At 31.3% G+C, this 13,872-nt stretch overlaps 1 protein-coding gene and 1 long non-coding RNA gene across 4 annotated transcripts in view; one reads left to right on the forward strand and one right to left on the reverse strand.

Annotated features, from left to right (window-relative positions):
• Positions 1-3,989: 3,989 nt before the first annotated feature.
• LOC142232032 (uncharacterized) lies at positions 3,990-4,808 on the forward strand. Its single transcript, XR_012720995.1, has 3 exons — positions 3,990-4,298; positions 4,480-4,634; positions 4,697-4,808. It is a non-coding gene; the product is annotated as an uncharacterized LOC142232032 (long non-coding RNA).
• Positions 4,809-9,818: 5,010 nt separating this feature from the next.
• The window catches only part of LOC142228039 (uncharacterized), a 73,206-nt gene continuing 69,152 nt past the window's right edge, over positions 9,819-13,872 (reverse strand). For all 3 annotated transcript variants that reach the window (XM_075298318.1, XM_075298319.1, XM_075298316.1), the window contains 2 exons: positions 10,575-10,704; positions 9,819-10,505 (listed from right to left, as the gene is read on the reverse strand). In XM_075298318.1, the coding sequence (XP_075154433.1) occupies positions 10,169-10,505; positions 10,575-10,704 (467 nt within the window). In that variant the 3' untranslated portion in view covers positions 9,819-10,168. The remainder of the gene's footprint in view (positions 10,506-10,574; positions 10,705-13,872) is intronic.

Raw genomic sequence — 13,872 nt, forward strand, 5'->3', positions numbered from 1 at the left:
CTTCCATTTTTGGCAACAAAAAGTTTGTTAGCATCGAACGATAGCGATCGCCATTCACCGTAACGTTGCGTCCAACAGCATCTTTGAAAAAATACGGTCCAATGATTCCACCAGCGTACAAACCACACCAAACAGTGCATTTTTCGGGATGCATGGGCAGTTCTTGAACGGCTTCTGGTTGCTCTTCACTCCAAATGCGGAAATTTTGTTTATTTACGTAGCCATTCAACCAGAAATGAGCCTCATCGCTGAACAAAATTTGTCGATAAAAAAGCGGATTTTCTGCCAACTTTTCTAGGGCCCATTCACTGAAAATTCGACGTTGTGGCAGATCGTTCGGCTATTCATGATGAAATGTCAAAGCATACTGAGCATCTTTCTCTTTGACACCATGTCTGAAATCCCACGTGATCTGTCAAATACTAATGCATGAAAATCCTAACCTCAAAAGAATCACCCTTTAAATGTTTTCATTCTACCCAGCAAAAACTGGGTAAGCACCAGGGCTGTGGAGTCGAGCCAATTTTGCTCGACTCCGACTCCAGCATTTTTCATCAGCTCGACTCCGACTCCGGGTAATATAACTAAATCTCATTTTAATACCACTAATTTGTGGTTCTATTGTGGGGGTACCGTAAGTGGATCGATATAAATCATATTTATTTATGTGTGCAAAAAAAGGTTTTATTTCACATTAGATGTCAATTGAACTCTATATTTCAAATTTAAGGCAATGTTTACAAAATAAAATAAAATAATGATATAAATACTAGAGGTGTGCGCGTGACTGAAATTTCACTCACAATCACGCACATTCACGAAACAAAATGTTTATTCACGCACGTTCACGCACGATACGCGTTGTAGCCAATCCCACTCACGCACATTCACGAAATGAAAACCAGTACTCACGCACGCTCACGCACGAACTACTTTTAAAGACTCACGTTCACGCACGATTCACGATAATTCTCGTGATTCACGACAAATTCACGAACCTCGCGACATTTTCCAAACGGAAATCTGCAAAGGTAACAAACTTCAAAAATAGAATATAGTTCGAGAGCTAAATTAATTTCAGTTAAAATACGAATATGAATTAAATCTTGATTTTTCTCGTGAGCGTGATTTTGCAGAAATTTTATTCACGCACATTCACGAACCGATTTTATTTCTCACGCACGCTCACGCACGACATATTTATTTTAGTCCCATTCACGCACATTCACGAGACTTGCTTTGGATTTTGTTCACGACTCACGTGATTCTTGCGTGAATCACGCGTGTCACGAGAATTTCGTGTCACGCGCACACCTCTAATAAATACCCATCATAATATGAGAAGATACCAACATGTTATGTATTTGTGGACCAAAATTATTGATACTATCTCAAATCCTTTAAATTTGTTACGAGCTATATAAAGGTTTATATTCCCATATGCATGAATTTGAATCTGAATCGATTTAGACAAAATTGTATATACTTCTACAAAATCTATGTACTTAAAATTTAAATCTAACGTTATGGGACGTAACACAATTTTAACAAAAAAAAAAAATGCAAGGAAAATCTAAAAACGGGCGGGCCGATTATAATATACTCTGCACAACTTTGTATTTAGATCTATATTTTGATAAAATCTCTTCTACAAAATCTCGGGCAGTATTTGGGAAATATTTATAATTGTTTCGACAATTTCGCAAAAATGCATTTATGCATTTATTATTAATCAAATTTCGACCAAATATATAGAAATAAAATTTTGAATAAAATTTTTATAGAAATAAAATTTGGCGAAATTGTTTATAGAAATTAAAGTTTGAAAAAATTATCAATAGAAATACAATTTAAAAAAAAAAAATTTATAGCAAACAAAATTTTGTATAGAAATAAAATTTTACAAAATATTATATAGAAAAAAAAATTTGAGAAAATTTGCTATAGAAATAAAAGTTGACAATTTTTTCTTATAGAAATAAAATTTTGAAAAAAATATCAATAAAAATACAATTTTAGAAAAAAATTTGTGTAGTAAATAAAATTCCGCAAAATATTCTACAGAAACAAAATTTTGACTAAATTTTCTATAGAAATAAAATTTTCACAAAATTTTCTATAGAAATAAAATTTTGGCCAAATTTTCTAAAAAAAAATCTATTACTATAAAATTTTGGCAAAGTTTTCTATAGAAATAAAATTTTGACTTAAATTTTTATAAAAATAAAATTATCAATAGAAATAAAATTTTGAAAAAATTTTTGTGTAACAAACAAAATTTTGCACAATTTTCTATAGAAATAAAATTTTGCAAAATATTCTATAGAAGCAAAATTTTTACCCAATTTTCTATAGAAATAAAATTTTGACTAAATTTTCTATAGAAAAAAATATTTCTATAGTAATAAAATTTTGAATAAATTTTTTATAGAAATAAAATTTTGACAAAATTTGCTATAGAAATAAAATTTTGACAAAACTTTTTATAGAAATAACATTTTGACAAAATTTTCTATAAAAAACAACTTTGAAAAAATTTTCTGTCAATATTCCACATATGTATATGGCCTTAAAATAAAATTAAAATAAAAATAATATCGATTGTTCGAAATATTTCAAATAAATTGATATGGGCATTGAAAAGGATCGATCCAGCCCATCTGCTAGTGTAACATTCTAGGAAACATAAAAAGATAGCCGTAATTGGAAGTTGATTTTCATTTACAATCATGCTGTACATTGATCGAATGAATAACGCAATGGAAACTAATTTGCGTAAAAACTTGCTTAGTTACAAAAATGTGAAGTGTTTTAAAAAAATTTGGTTTAGCCGGAGTCGGAGTCGAGCAAAATTTTTACGACTCCGACTCCAGCAAAATCTTCAGACTCCGACTCCGGCTCCACAGCCCTGGTAAGCACTAGTGATTCTTGCAGTAATACCGGTAATCAAAAATTTACTACTTGTAGTATTACCTGGGATTTAAAAGTAATAACTTACCTGTGTAGACCAAAAGTGATTCCTTTTATTAATACCAGTAATTAAAATCATATCTTGAGGTCCGGGTTCCAATCCTCCTGAGACCCTATTTTTAAATTTATTTTTTTATTGTTTGTTTTTTATTCGTATTAAATATTAATTAATAAAATTTTTGTTGAAAATTTGTTTTTTTTTCTTGACATATTTTTAAATAGAATAACCTCTACAGCGATTTTGGGCACCGTTAATAGTACACACAAAAAATTATCACCAACATTTTTTCAATTAAACACTTAATTGAATTGGAAACGAATTCAATTAATATGTTAATTGATTCAATTAATTATTTAATCAAATCCGAATAAAACCCAATTAAAAAAATGATTGATATTTGTAACGTTTCCAATTAAAATATTAATTGATTCAATCAATTTGTTAATCAATTCGGAAATAATTTTCAATTACAAACGTGATTGAAATTTTTTCCGTTTCCAATTACACATGTGATTGATCCAATCACCTTTGTGATTGAAATTGAATAATTTTGAGCAATGGAAAGAGCGAAAAGAGAACAAGATAATGGGTATTTATTCAACAATGTATGATGGAGAGATCAGTCTGTAGAAGTAACTTGTAACGAACGGTTGGGTTTTTGTTTTTCGCGTAAATTGAAAAACATGATTGGCGACATTCTGTCTGCTGCATTGAAAATGTGTACATAAATATTTTGAACGCAACAACAAATCATAGCAAAGGGTTGAAATAAATAAAGTGTGCAACAACAAATGGCCACGTGCTAAAGGTTTGAAAAAATATATGAGAGAACGCATTTGAAATTACCTGTGTTTGTGTTTTGTGGTATTGTAAAAATGGAAAACAATCTACGTTTATTGAAGGTAAGAAATTGTGAAATGTGAACACGGGTTTCCATTGAAGCCTGTTTACATTAAACGAACTAAAATAATATATTTTTTTATTCATTTCTTTTAGTGACCAATTTTATTTTGTGAAATTGACCAATCAATCCCATCAACTCCATCATTTTATCAAATATATAAGAATATGTTTGCAACAAAAAAGAAATATAGTTTTAAAAGATCAAGACGGTACCCACGTCTTGATCTTTTAAAATTATAAATTTTTTTCACTCCTAGTTTTCTTAAAACCAAGAGCGGTATGGGTTTCTTGGAAGATTCACCTTGAAGTTGGGAAGTGGCGTTGGCATTAAATTGCATTTTTGCTTTACCTGCCTTTTTCAGTTTGAACCCAAGTAGAGAGCAGTATATCTGATATATAAACTAATGAGCTGAATTATGTAATGGTAAAAAAAAGTTATTTCTTTTGGATTTAAAAATATGAAAAATATCCGAAAATAATAAAAATATGTATTTTCCATTTATATTTTTCTATTTCCAGAATTTACAAAGTATCATCAATATAATACCAAATACTACATTGTTTTCCCATTATTTTTTGTCTTTCATTGGTTCAAATTTTAATAGACGATTTCAATGTGTGGATTTTGGAAAGGAATTGTTACTAAAATTAAATTACCGAGCTCCTTAATACACCTTTTTATGCTAAAAGACTACAACTGCAAAAGAAGATTATAAATCTGTAACCTGGAACTAAGAATTGAACTTGATATTCTATGCAGGTAATGTTGAACAAAATTAACTTTTAATTGAACAAAATTAAATTCAAATTATTCTAATTTAGCTTACAGGCTGCTGAATTATTGGAAATCTAGGCGCATCTACATATTAGAAGGAACATGCGAACATGGTTATTATTATAAGGATGATAATGATTTATATAATTTATTTTTTCACCCTATAGTTGTTATTGATAGTAATTGTATTTGTAAGTTATGTTAGAACAAAACACAAATGACAAGAACCAAATTTATTTGTCTATTGCATAATTCAAAAAATAATAAAATATTGAATATGTTTTATAAGAAATACATATTTTATTTTATTTCAAATAAAACTAAATACGATTTTGGGGTCGCAATATATAAATTTTTTGACCGAAATTTATAGCCAATTTCAATTAATTATTTAATTGAATGAATCAAATAGTTGATTGATTTTTGTCGCGAAATTAATTAAAATTTTAATTGAATCAATTAAAACTGTGATTGAATTTTATGTTAACAATCAATCACGTTTTTAATTGATTCAATCACACAATTAATTGATTCCGTGACAAAAGTCAATTAAATTTTTAATTGAAAATCGTGTTGGTTTTCAATCAAAATGGGTGATTGATACTATCATTTTCGTGATTGAAGACATTTCAATTAAAAAAATGATTGAATCCGCGATTTTCGTGATTGAAATCAAAAAATTTTTTTTTGTGTGTAGACAAAATTACATTTCAAAAAAAAAAAAAAAAGATTGCAACATATTAATTTATAATGCCAATAATATAGCCTTGTTTTCTTAAGTTGTGTAGTACATAAATTATATTGTAAAACAAGTAAGGAAAGTCTAAAGTCGGGCGGGGCCGACTATATTATACCCTGCACCACTTTGTAGATCTAAATTTTCGATACCATATCACATCCGTCAAATGTGTTGGGGGCTATATATAAAGGTTTGTCCCAAATACATACATTTAAAAATCACTCGATCTGGACAGAATTTGATAGACTTCTACAAAATCTATAGACTCAAAATTTAAGTCGGCTAATGCACTAGGGTGGAAAACAATGTTAGTAAAAAATATGGGAAACATTTAAATCTGAAGCAATTTTAAGGAAACTTCGCAAAAGTTTATTTATGATTTATCGCTCGATATATATGTATTAGAAGTTTAGGGAAATTAGAATCATTTTTCGACTAAGCAGTGGCGATTTTACAAGGAAAATGTTGGTATTTTGACCATTTTTGTCAAAATCAGAAAAACATATATATGGGAGCTATGTCTAAATCTGAACCGATTTCAACCAAATTTGGCACGCATTGGTACAATGCTAATTCTACTCCCTGTATAAATTTCAATTAAATCGAGGTAAAAGATAGAATAAAATCTATAAATAAATTTGGCACGCATTGGTACAATGCTAATTCTACTCCCTGTATAAAATTTCAATTAAATCGGAGTAAAAGATAGAATAAAATCTATAAATAAATATGAGAGCAGCAACACACTCGCTCCTTTTGATTTTATTTATGGTAAACCTATTATTTTCGTAGAACTGGTATGCTTACACCGAAGTACTTTCCTCCAATGTCATGCCCATGTAAAAGTATTACTGCTGGTATATGTACGAAGAAGTTGTTACCTATTTGGCGCAGATATACTTGTACTCATACCTGGTAATAGGAGTTTTTGCTGGGTATTAATTTTTTGCCAGACAATTTGAAATTATAACTGCCGAAGTTTCTATAACTAACTTATCAAAGGGAGCCACCGTGGTGCAATGGTTAGCATGCCCGCCTTGCATACACAAGGTCGTGGGTTCGATTCCTGCTTCGACCGAACATCAAATAGTTTTTCAGCGGTGGATTATCCCACCTCAGTAATGCTGGTGACATTTCTGAAGGTTTCAAAGCTTCTCTAAGTGGTTTCACTGCAATGTGGAACGCCATTCGGACTCGGCTATAAAAAGGAGGTCCCTTGTCATTGAGCTTAACATGGAATCGGGCAGCACTCAGTGATAAGAGCAGCACTCAGTAATGTGGTAACACAATGGACTGAATAGTCTAAGTGAGCCTGATACATCGGGCTGCCACCTGACATAACCTAAGCTAACTTATCAAAGCAGCGCTTCGTCCGCAACGCTGGTGATACCAAACGCTGCGGTCATTGTGCGACATCTATACGGTTGATATTTGTTTTCTTTGCAGAAGAGAATTTTTCGTCCTCTCGTATTTCCTACTATCTGGAAACGAAATGGCCCTTAGAGAACACAACATCGATAGAATCCACGGCAGATAATATCGAGTGTTGGGCATTTGGCATCGACTTTGGAGCATTTCTTTGTCAGATCGACTTTGGAGCATTTCCTTGTCAGTTTAACAGGGACTGGATGCATCTTAGCGAAGGACATCGATTTTCAAATCCGACAAATAAGGTTAAAACAGGTAAACCGGTTTTTGGCTTAGGTTTATACCTATAGACATCTCATTAATAATTTCAATATATCCATAAGGCTTCTAACGGGTGGACAGGTTTTCTTATGTACTTCCCACTTAATGGGGGAATTCATTTAATCCAAATGGGCATTAATTTGCATGATCTTCTTAAATGATTTTTATTATACTTCCAGGGGATCTTTATTTTATACGATGAATAATATTAAGATAAGAGCTTAATAATATGGATATAATTCTTCTGTGTTTATCAATACATGTGAGCTTTATTGAGTTATTATGTTTTATTATTATAAAATTTTTCAACCAAATATTGTCTTTCTTTGTGGCTATTCCATGTGCATTTTATATGTTGTCAAAATTTTGTTTCTATACAAAATTTGGTCATATTTATTTTCCATAGAAAGTTTGTCAATTTTTTCTATAGAAAATAATGCCAATTTAACAATTTTAAAAAATTCTTTTTTATTACAAAATTTTTACTTTTGCAATAAAAAAATAATTTTTGATCCACACAGTACATTTCAAACACTGTTCTTTTCTGACTTCAAGTCTTTAATAAGTCACTTTTTGAAGTTTCATAGTAAAACTTTAATATAGTAGTATGTAATGTCGAACATCGTTTCGGAGTCATCTGAACATATATGTACACAAAAAACATTTTAGTGTCCGGTCGAAGCAGGGATTGAACCCACGACCCTTTGTATGCAAGGTGGGCATGCTAACCATTGCTCCACAGTGGTCCACTAAATGTGTGTGTTCAGTTAAATAAAGTTTCTTTACATGGGCTCTTGGGCGCCCAAAACTATGCTATATAAATAAAACTGTTTGCCTTGCTTGTGCATTGATGGCTATGGCGATCACAATAGTAACAGCTACGTAGCCCAATGGATAGTGTGTTGGCTTACAAACTGTATGATCCGCGGTTCGATTCTCCGTCCAGGCGAAAGATAAAATTTAAAGAATTTCTAAAACCGAATAATTTCTTTTAGATTGGTTGTATTACAGAAAAAGATGCTAAGAACTAAAAAACCTCGTGGAAGTAAAAAAGATGTAAGGGGGGCGATGCAATGAAATTGTTTTTATATCCTGTAAAAGAATCAACATTTATCACAAAAAGTATATACTTTTCTACCAAACAAACTTCCTTACAGCGAAAAGTAAATGGGAAACGATATTTTTGTGTTTAAATTTTCGTTTATAAGTAAATAATAATTTTTTTGAAGTGTATTAATTAATTTGTGTATATTTTTTTACAATTTAAAATGTCTTGCAGTGTTGAAATAGCATATCTGTTACCTAATATTGTTACTTGTTCAAATGTAAATAAATTTATGCGGCATTTTTCACTATGTACATTGATGCAAAAAAGTCATATTAATAATAATCGTATCTGACAGTAAGTGATAATCACAATCGATATATAATGGTCAGTAAAATATATTTTAAATATAGCATAAATAACAGAAGTTAACTAGCTTTAATTTTAGCGATAAATAAATAAATTCACACTAATGGTGTTTTCTTTTCTGAAAAAAGTGCTTTGCCTTCATATTGTCTGTATAGAATGCGAATTTTTAAAATATTGCCAGCAAACTAAAAATGCTATCATTTCAGCGGGCAGAAAAGAATTCAAAGAAGGAAATAGGGCAATTGCAGCACTCTCGTTTGTCGGCAGTGCTGAAAATGCCCGCAATTTGCCACTATAGGTGGCGCTATTTGCAAAAAAGAATTCGAAGCTTATTCGCACTTTTGCCTGTTTTTTTTTTTTAGAAAAGAACCTAAAAAGTAATTTTTCCAGGCACAATGCAAAAAAGTGCACATTTTTTACAAGAAAAGAAAACTCCATAAAATAAAATTCTGATTCAATCACAAAATTAATTGATTCAATTAATTTTTTAATTAAAATGTCTGCAATCACTAAAATGAAATTAAGAAAATACTTGATTAAAAATTTATTTGATTTTATTAGCAAATTTCAATCAATTTTTTAATTGATTCATTTAAGAATTTAATTGATGTTGATTATAAAACTCAAATTTAAAAAAAAAATAATTTTTTTAATTTTCAATCATTGACATAATTAACTTCTACCTTGATTAAAAAGTTAATTGTATCAATTAATTTATTAATTGAAAAAAAAAATTCAGCTTCAATCAACTTTTAGTAGGAAATATTTTGATGATATTTTTTTCTGTGTTGGCATCACTGATCAGAAACAAACCAAAGATAATTGAGTATAACAAGATTAAGCATTGTGCTCTTATAAAGAGAAAACAAATGTCAAGGTGTATAGGGCTATGAGAAAAAATTTGTTTTATTTGTCAATTTTTTTCCAAAGCAGCTCTGCCCAGGAATAAATATAAAACGGCAATATTCACATAAAACCATAATGAATATTCCCTTTAAAATACACATACGTTTTATTTTAATTTAATTCTACAATCGTTCTAGTATTGCTTTTGTGGGTTTTTTATTCAGAAATTTATGAAAAACACAAATGTTATGATATTTTCCGACGCAAACGGCAGTACATTTGAGAGACACGTCGACGCAAACTTTGTGATATTTTGTTGGCAGAGTCCTCTGGTGCTTCAGTTTTGCTATGACATGACTGCATCTTCTTCTCAATTATCTTTGAACAAACAATGAGAGTAAGAGAGTTAGTTAGTATTAAAACTCTCAATAATATACAGGGTGCTACGAATTTAATTATTTCAAAATTGCATATTGGAAAATAGATTAGATAAAATGATTTTATTTATTTAAATGTGCTTAAAATACAATATGATAAAAATAATCATAAATTATATATTTGTGCGTGTGTATGTATGCAAGTATTTACTATGTACATGCTTAATTAAATTACGATAATAATAATAAAAATGTTGTTGTTTTAATTTTGGATTTACAGAATCTTATATCTAATTACGAAATCTTCAGACGTCAACCTGCAACCGCCTTACTTTCCGTTCAGTCTTCTCGTTTACAATTAGCAACATGCTTACATTTTGCTTATACTAAATGTTGCCTTCTTTACAATAATATCATCACTCAATTGCTATCATCATGCTTCCTTGCCCTTCATTCAATAACGTTCCATATCAATGACCGTTTCTCTTTGTGTCTCCAATTCATCTTGCCAATGGGTGCGTTTTTGTTTTTTCGGTTTTTCCAAAGATCCCTGCAAACTTAATTCACTTCCTTCAAAGGCTTTATTAAGATTCTGTTGTAGATTTCCAAGTTCCTTAGTGGTGGAATTCGAACTGGATCTTCGAATATTACGAATGCTACCAACACCACTGCCATCATAAATAGTGGCTATGGAAGAGCATTTACTACGGCTCTCATTAAGAGATGGTGATTTTTTAGCTGAGCCTCCTGTACAGGATCCGGTCTCGGAACATTTATCACATTCATGTTTGCTAAAAACAAAAGAGATAAGAAAAAAATATATTTGTCTGCATTAAAAAAAAACTTATTTTGAGACTTACTTTGGAGACTTCTTACAAGCCACAAAGAATATCAAGATGGTAAGTATGGCTACTGCAGCAAGGACTCCTGAAAGTCCTGCTATCATTGTCATCATTTCATGAGGTTCTCCATCTGAGGTGACTTTGGTAACTGAAAAGGAAAGAGCACACCAAGAAATAATGAGTGACTGCTTTAGACTGATTTTTGGAGGAAAAAAATTCTAATACAGATACGCTAGGAAAAAAACAATATTTTTCATTCAGTATGTTTTTATTTTAATAATAAACTGATTAAATTATTTAACTTATAAGAATTTAATCAAATTTATAAAAAAAAAATCAACAATATTTTTTCATTCAGTATTTTTATTTTAATAATGAACTGATGAAATGAATTAACTTATAAAAATTTAATCAAATTTATAAAAAAACAAGTAAGGAAAGTCTAAAGTCAAGCGGGGCCGACTATATTATGCCCTGCACCACTTTGTAGATCTGAATTTTCGATACCATATCACATCCGTCAAATGTATTGGGGGCTATATATAAAGGTTTGTCCCAAATACATACATTTAAATATCACTCGATCTGGACAGAATTTGATAGACTTTTACAAAATCTATAGACTCAAAATTTAAGTCGGCTAATGCACTAGGGTGGAACACAAAGTTAGCCCCACAGTGTGGCGCAGGGTATAAATATGGGAAACATTTAAATCTGAAGCAATTTTAAGGAAACTTCGCAAAAGTTTATTTATGATTTATCGCTCGATATATATGTATTAGAAGTTTAGGAAAATTAGAGTCATTTTTACAACTTTTCGACTAAGCAGTGGCGATTTTACAAGGAAAATGTTGGTATTTTGACCATTTTTGTCGAAATCAGAAAAACATATGTATATATGGGAGCTATATCTAAATCTGAAGCGATTTCAACCAAATTTGGCACGCATAGCAACAATGCTAATTCTACTCCCTGTGCAAAATTTCAACTAAATCGGAGCAAAAAATTGGCCTATGTGGTCATATGAGTGTAAATCGGCCGAAAGCTATATATGGGAGCTATATCTAAATCTGAACCGATTTCAACCAAATTTGGCACGCATAGCAACAATGCTAATTCTACTCCCTTTGCAAAATTTCAACTAAATCGGAGCAAAAAATTGGCCTATGTGGTCATATGAGTGTAAATCGGCCGAAAGCTATATATGGGAGCTATATCTAAATCTGAACCGATTTCAACCAAATTTGGCACGCATAGCAACAATGCTAATTCTACTCCCTTTGCAAAATTTCAACTAAATCGGAGCAAAAAATTGGCCTCTGTGGTCATATGAGTGTAAATCGGGCGAAAGCTATATATGGGAGATATATCTAAATCTGAACCGATTTCAACCAAATTTGTCACGCATAGCTACAATGCTAATTCTAATCCCTGTGCAAAATTTCAACTAAATCGGAGCAAAAACTTGGCCTATGTGGTCATATGAGTGTAAATCGGCCGAAAGCTATATATGGGAGCTATATCTAAATCTGAACCGATTTCAACCAAATTTGGCACGCATAGCAACAATGCTAATTCTACTCCCTGTGCAAAATTTCAACTAAATCGGAGCAAAAAATTGGCCTCTGTGGTCATATGGGTGTAAATCGGGCGAATGCTATATATGGGAGATATATCTAAATCTGAACCGATTTCAACCAAATTTGGCACGCATAGCTACAATGCTAATTCTACGCCCTGTGCAAAACTTCAACCAAATTGTGGTAAAACTCTGGCTTCTGGGACCGTATTAGTCCATATCGGGCGAAAGATATATATGGGAGCTATATCTAAATCTGAACCGATTTCAATAAAATTTGGCACACTTGACTATAGAACTAATTGTTCTTCTTGTGCAAAATTTTAAGCAAATTAGGGTAAAACTTTGATTGAAGTCGATTGGACTAAAACTGCGACCTAGACTTTGATTACAAAAATGTGTTCACGGACAGACGGACATGGCTATATCGACTCAGGAGCCCACCCTGAGCATTTTTGCCAAAGACACAATGTGTCTATCTCGTCTCCTTCTGGGTGTTGCAAACATATGCGCTAACTTATAATACCCTGTTCCACAGTGTGGCACGGGGTATAAAAATCAACAATATTTTTTCATTCACTACCCAGCAAAAAAAGAGCTTCCAAAAAAGTAGTTTGGATCCCCAATCTGTGATCCGGAAGTAGTGCAAACTTGGATCATCTCCAATGAATTTTACATGGGCTTGTCATAGGACGGAAGTACTCCCTTTTTGGATCCTTTGCATTGCTTTAGAAGTTGTGCCCTGGAAGTTAATTTGAATGAAGAAATTTAAAAAGCGAAAAAAAAATTTTTTTTCAACCAATTTCACTTTTTTTCATCCATATTTTTTATTACAACATTATTTTCCTATTATCTAATTTTTACAATTTGAAAAACTTTTTCGCTCCGACAGGGGTTGAACCTGGGTTTGCTGGCACCATAACAGAACGCCTTAGCACACTCAGCCACAAACGCCATTGAACATAAAGCGTCGAAAGGTCAATTCAAATGTTTATGATATGATCGTAATACGACACCAAGGAATAACATTTTAATTGCTTCTCAAGATGTTCTTTATTAGTATGAACGAAAAAATAAGAAACGCAGGTTCAAATCTCACCAGCGGCAATTTTTTTTATCAAATATTTTTCTAAAAAAATATTTTTTTATGTCATGCATCGTTTTTATTTTTTTTTTTCGGCATATGTTTTCGTATAAATATATTCTTTCCATTAAAAATCAACAAAAAAATTAAAAATTCTCGTAATTTGCAAAACCTTCTCAAAAGAACTTCCATGGAAGCGAAAAAGTAAATCGGCACAAGTTCAAATCCCAGCGCGGCTGAAATTTATTTTTATTTATTTTTATTATTTTTTTTACTTTTTTATTAATTTCTATTTTTTTTAGTTTTTTTTATTAGTTTTCTATTTTTTTGTAAAATTTAATTGTACAAAATTTGCCCATAAAATAGTCTGTTTGCGTTCTTTCTAATACTTGTCCACAAGGACTGCATCGGAAGTAGAAAAAAATCATTGGGGGATCCCAAGACGCGCTTTAGAAGAAATGTTTGTGCACTTGTCCAAAAGGACTGCATGGGAAGTGGAAAAAAATTATTGGGGGATCCCACGATGCGCTTTAGAAGAAATGTTTGTGGACTTGTCCAAAAGGACTGCATCGGAAGTTGAAAAAACTCGATGGGGGATTCTGGGATGTTTGTGGAACAACTTCCAATTTTTTTTGCTGGGTATGTTTTTATTT

This window comes from Haematobia irritans, chromosome 3, assembly GCF_050003625.1.
Source record: "Haematobia irritans isolate KBUSLIRL chromosome 3, ASM5000362v1, whole genome shotgun sequence".
Taxonomy (NCBI): domain Eukaryota; kingdom Metazoa; phylum Arthropoda; class Insecta; order Diptera; family Muscidae; genus Haematobia; species Haematobia irritans.